The sequence below is a fragment of the Physeter macrocephalus genome, chromosome 21 (genome assembly GCF_002837175.3).
Source record: "Physeter macrocephalus isolate SW-GA chromosome 21, ASM283717v5, whole genome shotgun sequence".
Classification (NCBI taxonomy): domain Eukaryota; kingdom Metazoa; phylum Chordata; class Mammalia; order Artiodactyla; family Physeteridae; genus Physeter; species Physeter macrocephalus.
The window spans coordinates 90,031,731-90,042,693 of record NC_041234.1 but is presented as its reverse complement, the minus strand read 5'-3'; the positions used below and the strand labels follow the sequence as shown (position 1 = coordinate 90,042,693).

Genomic DNA, 10,963 nt, shown 5'->3' with positions numbered 1-10,963 from the left:
CCCCACCCCATATCCTCTCTACTTAACATGAGGTGGAGGGAGGATTGGAGGTGGAAGGGTTTGGAGACACTCCACTCATTACTATTGAATGGTGGTGGAAAATCCTGACTGTCCACTAGGTTTCCTCTTAACACCACCCCAGTGGTGCTGGTAGTTGGGGGGCATGGGGGACACTCTTTACTGCCAGGCAGAAGTCCATGCACCCCATGCAGTCTCCACAGGGAGACCCCACAAGGATGAAGTGCTGGCTCCCTACTCTGTTGGCCTTCTCTGATACCACCCAAGTGGGAGAGGGGGGCACTTCACTATAGCGTGGTGAAGGTGGAGGTCTAGGCTCCCCAGTCTACCTTTGCTGGTGGGATGGGGCCACAGTTTTTTCTGCGGCAACTGTCTGGAGTAGAGCAGTTACTGATAAGGTTTTTCTGTCTTGCTGGGCCATCCCTTTCCTGGTCTTTTGGCTAGAGAGAGCAAGCGAGCAGGCTTTTTGTTGGGGCTTTTATTGTCTGTGCCTTTGGGTGTTTCTGACTTCTCCAGCACCGCATCTGGGATATATGAGGCAGAATAAAAACTCTGGGGACTCACTGCCATGTCCTTCTCTGGGTGCCAAGTTCCTAGCCTGTCTGCTGCCTTCCTTCAATGTCACTGTATGTTTATTTTATATATAAGTCCAAGGTTTTTAGTTGTACTTAATGGTAGGAGTAAGGGAAAGTACATCTATCTTGTCTTCTCGGCAGAGGAAATCCCAAATCTAATATTTAACAAACAAAACATTATTACCAAGTTTTAATATTGCTATTCTCTTTTCTTGGTAGAAGACTAGCAATAATGTGCCTCCTGCAAAATCAAAAAAAGTACACAAGTTGGTTGAGAGTTCCTTGTCCATACATAATCCAGCACTCTTCAGCTCATTAGGACCTCCTTTTCGGTTGACAACTTGCCATAGCTGCGGTCTGTTTGGTAAGCATATTGCTCTCAGATGCCTGTTGGATTATTCCTTTACACATCTGGAAAATATTTTTATTATGTAAAACATTAAATATAAACAGAAGATTTTATGTAAATCATATACCCATTTCCCAGCTTCAACAGCTGCCAACATCCTACCATTCTTGTTCATCCATGCTTCTTGATTATTTTTTATTCTTTTTTGAGATAAAACATACTTGCACTGAAAGGCACAAACTCATAGCCCAATCAAGATGAAGAATACTTCCATCTTCTCAGAAAGTTCCCTCATGTCCCTTCCCAGTCACTGTACCCCCCAGAGGCAACCACTGTTGTTGTTTCACCATAAATTAATTTTACCAGTTACAGAATTTCTTGTAAATGGAATCATACAATATAGACTCTGTGTGAAGCTTTTCCTGTTCAGAAAATATTTCTGAGTTTAATCTATGTTTTTGCATGTACATTAATTTTTTTGTTCGTTGGTGAGTAGCATTTCATTGCATGATATCACAATGTGTATATCTGTTCTGTTGAACATTTTGCTTGTGTCCAGCTTTTGGCTATTATGAATAGAGCTCTCTACACATTTTTGCATAAGTCTTTGTGTGGACATATGTTCTCGTTTCTTTTGGGTACAAACCTAGGGGTAGGATTGCTGAGTCAAAAGGTAAGTGTATGCTTAACTTTATAAGAAAAAGCCAAACCATTTTCCAAAGTAGTTGTCCCATTTTGTATTCCCACTGGGAGTGAGTTCTGGTTGCTCCATATCTTTGTCAACATTTGGTGTTTGCAGTCCTTTTAATTTTAGCCCTTCTCATGGATGTGTAGTGGCATCTCCCTGTGGTTTTAGTTTTCATGTCCCTCATGATCAATGATCTTGAGCAGTTTTCCTGTGCTCACTGGCTATTTGGATATTTCGCTTCTTTTTTCCAATTTCTTTTAGAGTGGAGGCATTTGAGGCCAGCCTGATTTCGTTGTTTCTTTATGTGTTTTTTGTTTTGTTTTTCAGATAACTTGTTTTCCTCTGCCTGGAAACTGATAGGATTTTTTTTTAAACTTCATTTCAAAAACTTCCTGGGTTTTTCTAGGTGTGATTCTCCTTGTTGGTTTTTGTCTTGTTCTTTTTAAATGGCACGAGGTGAACCTCATTAGACTCTGCTTGCACACGTCTGTTTTCACCACCTCGGATTTTCTGTTCCCTTTATATCATGTGTTCTGGGTTCTGCTTTAGGAAAGTCAGTTGTGTTTCCAGTCTGTCTGATAACAACCAGGGTTCTTGGCCTTCCCCAATCAATAGAAATTGATCAGAGGCCAGACAAGAAATTCAGGCAAGGCTTTATTGGGGCAGCAGGGGGGGAGTGAGAACAAACAGCAGGTTCTCTTGCTTGCTCACTCCCTGAGAGGGGGGTGAGCTTGTTGCTTATATGGGGTGAGGGTAGGAGTGTGTCCAGGGGTCAGGCCGGCGGGGTGACTTTAGGCGGTTTGCCCACCTAAGATGGTATGGTGTGCAGGGGTCATGCGCAGTACCCTGCTTTTCCTCCCGACCTCCTGGTTTTGCTCCTGGCTCGTCAAAAGTGGCAGTTGGGTTTTTCTGGCCTCTTGGTATCTTTTGTCCAGAATTTGCCTCAACTGCACATGCACGCAGTTATCTTTAGTCCCATACAGTTTCTTTGTATTTTGTGGCTCGAGGAGAGGTGTGTCCAGGTGCAAGCACTGCGGCAAAGGGGCCCAGGTCGCAGACTGTCTCATGTCCTCCTTCTCTTTTTCATCTTGGCACTCCCCTTTCTCTGCAGTTCAAGGGAGCTTTATAAATTCAGTTTTAACACCTAATCATAAACAGCATAATCCTCTTCACATATTCTTCTTGATATGATTAATAGAATGACGTCTTTGAAGCGGTCTTGTTCTTGGCAACAAATATTTGCAATAAAACACTGGTGGTGTCATGGGCTGTGTTCTGTAGGGTCGCTGAGGTGCTCACAGTGCAAGCAGACGTACTACTGCTCTATCGTGTGCCAGAGAAGGGACTGGGCAGCCCACAGCATCGTGTGCAAACCTGTTCAGCAGAAGTAAGTGTGATTTTTTTTACATTCATTATAGAATATTTTAAGATACGGGTTGGTGTTTTTTTTTTTTTTTTTGTAGTATAAGGATCAGATCAGGTAAGCAGGCCATAACTATGTGAAAGTTGCTGCTTTTTACTTTTTTATTTAAGTATAACATAAAGTATACAAATCTGAAGTGAACAGCTCTACAATTTTTGATCCCCAAAACTTTTAAGTAATGTAGGTATTATTTCCATTTTGCAGATAGGGTAACTGAGACTTGGAGATTGTGGCTATCTCCCTTTCATTAGGTGGCTTTTGGAAGAAGCACACCTGTGCACAGGGCAGACCCTTGCATAGCCAGCATGGGGTTGTTTTACTTTGTTACTACTGTGATTCTTTCTGGAAGAAGCTGTTTTGCTCTTTCTGGATTTTGTTGAGAATTTAACATTATTGTGGCCCTTACTCTTAATTGGTTCTGTGCTGTAAGTATTATAATTGGTTGCTTTATTTCAGTTTCCACAAACTTGAAGATAATAAATCACCTTTTGAAACAAAGAACATGGACGTGAAAAAAGAGGTATGATATACTTACTTTCTCTTTGCCTTTAGAGCAAATTTTTAATGACTCCCTTTATTTTGAAATAAGAGGACTTAAGCTAAATAAAATATTTATGACTTATTTCTCCATTTCACCAGTGTTTGTTTATTCCTGTTGAATAAATCTGTACACCCTAGTGATCGATTTGGTGAGCGTTGGGGGTCTATGAGAACTGTTTATGCCCAGCTTTTTTCCAAAAAGGACTTGAGATGGCTGTGTCTCGCTGTAGGTGGACTACTGAGAAAGTCCTATCTTTGTAGTCCCTGCGTGCACATGTTCTCTAGCTTTGTGTACTGGATTCTAATAGGGCCCTGTTATCTAAGGAGCACTTTTTCCTGTTAATACCTTTCTTCCATTTAGATAACTGTATGGGGTAAATCATTTGCAATCTGGAAAATATCAGTGATGTCCAACTCATTTTATAGATAAATTTTAGCTTTCTCTAGCTGGTTCTAGCTTCTACTTTCAAAAAAAAAAAATCCATTCCTATAAAAATGTTAACAAGTGAAAACTTAAAACACTACCGTCCCCACCCCCTTTTTTAAAAAATAAACTCAACATTGCCATCACTATCATGGCCTGATTCTTGGGTGATCCCAGTGCTATGCACACTGCCTGTGGACGGTACGTTATAGTGACTCTCGAAGACGTATGTTATTTCTCTAGACCCTCATTCAAACCTGGGAGTCAGGCTGTTTTGACCTCGGTTCTAGCAGATAGTGGCCATGGTATCATTTATTTTATTTTATTTATTTATTTTTGACTGCATTGGCTTTTTGTTGCTACACGTGGGCTTTCTCTAGTTGTGGCGATTGTGGGCTACCTTTTATTTTTTTTTTTGGCGGTATGCGGGCCTCTCACTGTTGTGGCCTCTCCCGTTGTGGAGCACAGGATCTGGACGCACAGGCTCAGCGGCCATGGCTCACAGGCCTAGCCGCTCCGCGGCATATGGGATCTTCCCGGACCGGGGCACAAACCCGTGTCCCCTGCGTCGGCAGGCGGACTCTCAACCACTGCGCCACCAGGGAAGCCCTGTGGGCTACTCTTGGTTGCGGTGCACGGGCTTCTCATTGTAGTGGCTTCTCTTGTTGCAGAGCATGGGCTCTAGATGCACGGGCTCAGTAGTTGTGGCTCACAGGCTCTAGAGCGCAGTCTCAGTAGTTGTGGCCCATGGGCTTAGTTGCTCTGCAGCAGGTGGGATCTTCCCGGACCAGGGATCAAACCTGTGTCCCCTGCATTGGCAGGCGGATTCTTAACCACTGCGCCACCAGGGAAGTCTGCCATGGTATCATTTAAACATGTCCTTGTAAGTAACTCACTTAATATGTTTTTTCAAACCAGAGTGACTGTCCTCTTGGAGTTACTAAAGAAATAACCATTTGTGCTGATAAAATAATGTTTTCTGATTTGAGAAGCCTACAACTCAGGAAAACCATGGAAATAAAGGTATTTGTTGTTTAATTTCCATAGAGATCCAAAGAACTATAGATTTTTATTTACTTGTTTCCTGTGTTTGAGTTTATAAGACAGCTCCAAAATAAAACTGAAATTGATAAAGATTGCAAAAACTTGTCTACAGTACATTTTGTATCTTGTTATAAAGCTTTACAAAATTAACATTTTCTCTGTTTTCAGTGAATTATTGCAACTTTTTTGTCTTTGAAAGGGTACAGTTACTGAATTCAAACACCCAGGTGACTTTTATGTGCAGTTACATTCTTCAGAAGTTTTAGAATACATGAACCAACTCTCTGCGAGCTTAAAGGAAACATATGCAAATAAGGCACATGAAGAAGATTATATTCCTGTAAAGGGGGAAGTTTGTGTTGCCAAGTACACTGTTGATCAGGTAACCCCTAATGAAATATTTAACAAGACATTTTAATTTACTTTGGTCCTATCAGCTTGACACCAGAGCTTTTAATGATGCATTAGATGGCTTGAGGTGAGACTCTGGTCACACTGCTGTTTCTCTTCCTCAGTCAGGAGTCCACGTCTGTTTGCTTACTTCCTCCCTGCCTGAGGCCTCTCCAGCTCTGCATGTAGGCTCCTCAGTTGCTGGGTACAGAGTGATTGCTAGTCCTAGAGCTTGTGTTTATTTGTGTAGCTGAGGCATTAGTGTGTCACAGAGTCTGCTGGGCTAGAATAGCCTGGGAATTGTTGTGTATATTAAAGCATCTAAAATGGACCAATTTGGGGATTTCTGAGCCAGATTCTTAGGAAATTAAGGTAACTTGTTAATAGAGTATCTCAGAACAGTAACTTTTCCTTTGCATGTTCTGTAGATTGAGAGTTTTTAAACCTAAGATTGTGAAATGCTGTTTTGAAGCAGAATACCGTTATATTTCACTTTCAGACCTGGAACAGAGTAATAATACAGGATGTTGATGTGCTGCAGAAGAAGGCACAAGTCTTATATATTGATTATGGAAATGAAGAAATGATTCCAGTAAACAGAATTCACCAACTAAACAGAAAAATTGACTTGTTTCCTCCTTGTGTAAGTCTCTTTTACTTTCTGAATTCCTAATTGCGTCCCGAAGGAGCTGTTTTTAATGTTTTGATGGACACATTATTTGCGTGTTTGTTGCCATGGTTATTATGAGAAAGGACCTATTGGTGTATCCTTCACTGTGTAGAGCAACAATCATGGACTTTCTTGGCTCCATTTCATTAGGCATTACTTAGTTAAGTACTGCCTCAGGTAAGAAACTTAGCATTTTTAGGGACATCTTATCAATCTGCTCTTTATAAACAATCATTTTTATATTTATTACATTATTTGGAAGCGACTTGAATTTATGTGTAATTGAGGGATAATAACCATCCTTTGATGAATTTCTCAGGCTTCAAGTCCCAAAAGGAAAAGTATTGTGGATAGAATATCAAGAGAGACAAATAATTATTCATAAAATTGTTTATCAGATTAGTACTTGAAGATTTTTGATGAATATTCAGCATGAAATACATTGTCTTTTAAAAAATCTTTGCATAATTAATTAGAAAAAAGTCACTTGAAAGTGACTAATACTAATTTTTAGTAACTTGTGTAAAATCTTTCAGGCCATAAAATGCTTTGTGGCCAGTGTTATCCCAGCAGAGGGGAATTGGAGCAATGATTGTATCAAAACTATTAAATCACTGTTAATGGAGCAGTACTGCTCTGTAAAGATTGTGGACATCTTAAAAGAGGAAGTGGTTTCCTTTGCTGTGGATGTTATGCTGACAAGTTCAGGTAAGATCTGATTCTTTCTTTTTAAATGGAGCACTTAATATGTTATTTAGTGCCCACCTGTTACTCAGAGAAGAAATAGAAACATGAAGTGAGACCAAGTAAGCCCTGCTCTGGAGTCATTCAACCCGCTCTGGAGTCATTCAAATTGTGACGGGAAATATGGCCTTGGCTCTGCTCTTGCAGTTGGCAGTTTATCAAAGACAAGGCACAAGTTTATAGAATTGGGTACATTAAAAGGCTAGATCTAGACTTAGTATGGGGAAACTCTAGTATCTTTTTAATATAGCCATTATAATATCCCTGATTTCTACTCATTTACTGGGAGAATTCAGGAATTTTTCTGTGAATTTGTCCATCCTTACCATCAGTGCTTTTTCTTTGAACAACATTCACAGAACTGCATTTGGTTAGCATTAAGCCCATAAGCACATAGTATTTAAGTTGTGGAAATGGAAGCAGTTTGGAATCCTGTTCTTCCTTTATGGCTTTGTACATATTTAAAAAGTGACTTCTGACAGTGTGCTTATAATTGCCTCTTGGTTTCCAAGGTATTATTACTCTTCTACTGCTTGAGACCCATCATTGGTTGGGTACTTGGTAGAAAATTCAGTTAATCCTGTTGTGAAATTAATTATAAAATCTCTGTGTTTTGTTTCTTTGCTATGTATGTTCCATGTTATGACTTGAGCTTTTGGATACTGTTGGAGGGAACTTGAAGTTTATGTGGCTGCTGGTTGACACTTGTTTCAGCCATACTTTATGTCTGAGATGAGGTAGTCTTATGTCTTAAATTTATTTTATCTTATAAATGGTGATCCTTCTAGGCATGCCAGTGGAAAATGAATAAACTATATTTTGCACACAGCAACTGAACTAGTAAGAAATATGCCAGTGTGCCAATAGCTATAATCTTTAAATCATGTGATTGATTCATTTCTTTTGTATTTATTCTTTTCCTCTAATAGTATAATATCTCAATGGAAATATGTTCTCTTAATCACTTTTAGGAAAATTCTTAGACCATGTGCTTATAGAAATGGGATATGGCTTGAAACCCAAGGGACAAAATTCTAAGAAGCAAAGTGCAGATTCAAGTGAGTATACAGATTAATATTGAACAGTGTAGTGATTTTAGTTATTGAAGAAGTTATTGTCTCTTGTCTGTATTCCTAGAGTACTGCCTATATGAAATCCCTGAAACATCAATCTTGGGTGAGACAGCTCTGCTGAACAGTTCTCAGTAGTTTTTTTTGCCATCTGGAGGAGAAAACTCAGTACTTACTGGTCTAAAAATTATCACGGTTGAAATCGTAAATGATGGTGGTGTCCTAGGGAGAGTGTAAAGTGAGAGAAGTGAACCTGAGCTTACAATACCAAGGGAGAAGCTGTGATGGGAGAGGTGGAAAGAGAACAGGGAAAATGTTGCCAGAATAACAGAAGAGTAAATGTTCTGGGAAGGAGTCATCAGCAATAATAAATGCTGCAAAGGGGTCCAGTGGAAGGAACAAAATCTCCCCAGCAGTATCTGCTTCACTAAGGCACTGTGGAGGTGCCTTCAGGGAGCGTATTCTGTGGGCAGTATACGCCCACATAGAGAAGAGATTATAAAACAGTTGGTGGCAGAATCGCAGAGTGCAGTGGGGGCCCTGGGAAGGGCACCTGACCCAGATTTGGAGGAAAGCCTTTCACAGTGACATCATACTGAGCAGGAAATACTCAAGTTGCTGGGAGATTTGGGAGTATGTTCTGGGAAAAAAGACCAGCATGTATTAAGGGCTAGAGGTGTGAAAGAGCACAGTTAGACCTGAAAAACTGGAAAATTGGATTAATGAAACCAAAAAGGCTTATATTTCTGCTTTTTGATAAGGTGATCTTGACGATGTCGGGAAAATCACAGCTGAAAACAAAATTGTTGTGGACAGAAGTGACCTAATCCCCAAAGTGTTGACTTTGAATGTAGATGATGAGTTTTGCGGTGTGGTCGCCCACATTCAGACTCCAGAAGACTTCTTTTGTCAACAACTACAAAGTGTGCGTAAGTAAATCTTGATTTGTGCTATCAAAATAACATACATCAAGAGACTCAGTGTGCAGATATGCAGATAATGTGTAAACTTGTATTTCTTTAGTTTAAGATGTGATCTGTATCCACAGATAAGCTCGCTGAACTTCAGGCATCACTTAGCGCGTACTGTAGTCACGTGTCTCCACGCTCTGATTTTTATCCAACCATTGGTGATATCTGCTGTGCTCAGTTCTCTGGTAAGGAAAAGAGAGTATTATTGAATTTTTTACTTACAATTAAGTACCAAGAAATGAAACAGTCTTCATTTTGCATTGGATGGCTGCATTTGAAGTTTGAGTAGTGCACCAGTTATGTGGCCCAGCCTCTGTAGCTGCACAGATGATGACCCTGTGATGACCGGGTTCAGTTCTCTGCTGAAGGGAGGGTCAGTGGCCTCACAGGAGGGGAGAGACAGGTAGGCCTCCGGTAAATCTGTGGCTTGGTTAGTGGAGTCTGGTTGACTCATACTGCCAGGTATTCTAAAATTGATCAAGACCTAATGGATTCACTCACATGACCAGGACATGTTCCCTTGTCCTACTGAGTTAACTGTCTACTAGAGAGATTAAGCATGTAAATAAATAATGACAGCATACAACATGAGTTACCTAGAAAGGGATGAATAAAGGTGACATTTCAGGAGTTGAAAGCTTCTGATAAGGAAAAGTAGGAATGGTGAATAAGCATACATAGTTCAGTAAAGCTTGATGTTACATGAAAATAGAATCTACAAATGACTGTCTAAATTGAGGAGGAAAAATTTTTGTTTATATCTACATTGGAAAATCATTTCAGATTGAGTCTCTTCTATTTTTAGAGGATGACCAGTGGTACCGTGCCTCTGTTTTGGCTTATGCTTCTGAGGAATCTGTACTGGTCGGATATGTAGACTATGGAAACTTTGAAATCCTTAGTTTGACAAGACTTTGCCCCATAACTCTGAAGTTGTTGGAATTGCCAATGCAAGCTATTAAGTGTGTGCTGGCAGGTATGTAATTTTTTATAGTTCCCGTATTCTTAAAATATTGAAACCTAAAGTTAAGAGCATTAGAATTGAAATTAAACTAGTGAGTAGATCAGCGAATGTGTTTAGCTATAACTTACCTCAGTACAAAAACAATCCTTACTGGAACATTTAGGAAATACAGATGACTATTTTGCTATCTGTAATAAAATGAAATTGAATGTACCTGTGTTTATGAAATTGAGTATTCTTTTTTGTTATTTATAGATCCTGCATTATCAGTACATATCACAGAAGCCTGGCAATTGCATGAATTAGGGGGAAACTGCTTTTAAAAGCAAGAACATTAACGATCATATGCTTAGAAATTACTGTGTATGTAATGTGTTCCACTAGGAGCAGGAGCGTCTTTCCAGCGCAAAAGATTAGCTTCTACAACTTTTCATTCAAATGTACCATAATTTAACTAGTATCCAGTTATCAGAAGGATATTTCCAAGTTTTTGCTACTAGCAGTGTTCTTTTAACTACATTTTTCAACCTATCCAAGATCATTTCCTTAGGAAGAGGTACAAACTACTATGTATAAAATAAGTAAGCTATAGGGATGTATAGTACAGCACAGGGAATATAACCAATATTTTGTAATAACTTTAAGTGGAGCATAATCTATAATCTATAAAAATACTGAATCACTGCATTGTACACCTGAAACTAATACAGTATGGTAAATCAAGTATACTTCAATTAAAAATTAATGATCTTTTTTAAAAAACTAATTTTTGAAAAAAAGATCATTTCCTTGGGATAGGTTGCAAAACGTACTTACATTTGCAAAAATACTGCCTTAGGTGGAATGGAGGTGTCAGTGGGTATGCTTTTCATGTTTGTGATACATATTATGATTGTTCCCTAGAAAAGGTAGAACTAGTTTACACACCTACCAGAAACGTAGTAGGGAGTCAATTCCTTGACACGTTGGTGTACCAAATATTGGGTGGGCCAAAAGGTTCATTTGGTTTTTTTCCATAAGATGGCTCTAGTAGCACTTAGTTGTCTTTAACTTCACTCGAAACAATTTTGTTAGATTGTATGTGACAGCTGTC

General features: G+C 39.4%; 1 protein-coding gene across 2 annotated transcripts in view; it reads left to right on the top strand.

Moving 5' to 3' along the window:
* The window catches only part of LOC102985639 (tudor domain-containing protein 1), a 40,973-nt gene that overhangs the window by 6,075 nt on the left and 23,935 nt on the right, over positions 1-10,963 (top strand). For both annotated transcript variants that reach the window (XM_055081779.1, XM_055081778.1), the window contains exons 3-13: positions 813-957; positions 2,912-3,017; positions 3,510-3,573; positions 4,936-5,040; positions 5,261-5,443; positions 5,951-6,094; positions 6,658-6,829; positions 7,837-7,923; positions 8,697-8,864; positions 8,984-9,091; positions 9,712-9,882. In XM_055081779.1, coding sequence (XP_054937754.1) covers positions 813-957; positions 2,912-3,017; positions 3,510-3,573; positions 4,936-5,040; positions 5,261-5,443; positions 5,951-6,094; positions 6,658-6,829; positions 7,837-7,923; positions 8,697-8,864; positions 8,984-9,091; positions 9,712-9,882 — 1,453 coding nt within the window. The remainder of the gene's footprint in view (positions 1-812; positions 958-2,911; positions 3,018-3,509; positions 3,574-4,935; positions 5,041-5,260; positions 5,444-5,950; positions 6,095-6,657; positions 6,830-7,836; positions 7,924-8,696; positions 8,865-8,983; positions 9,092-9,711; positions 9,883-10,963) is intronic.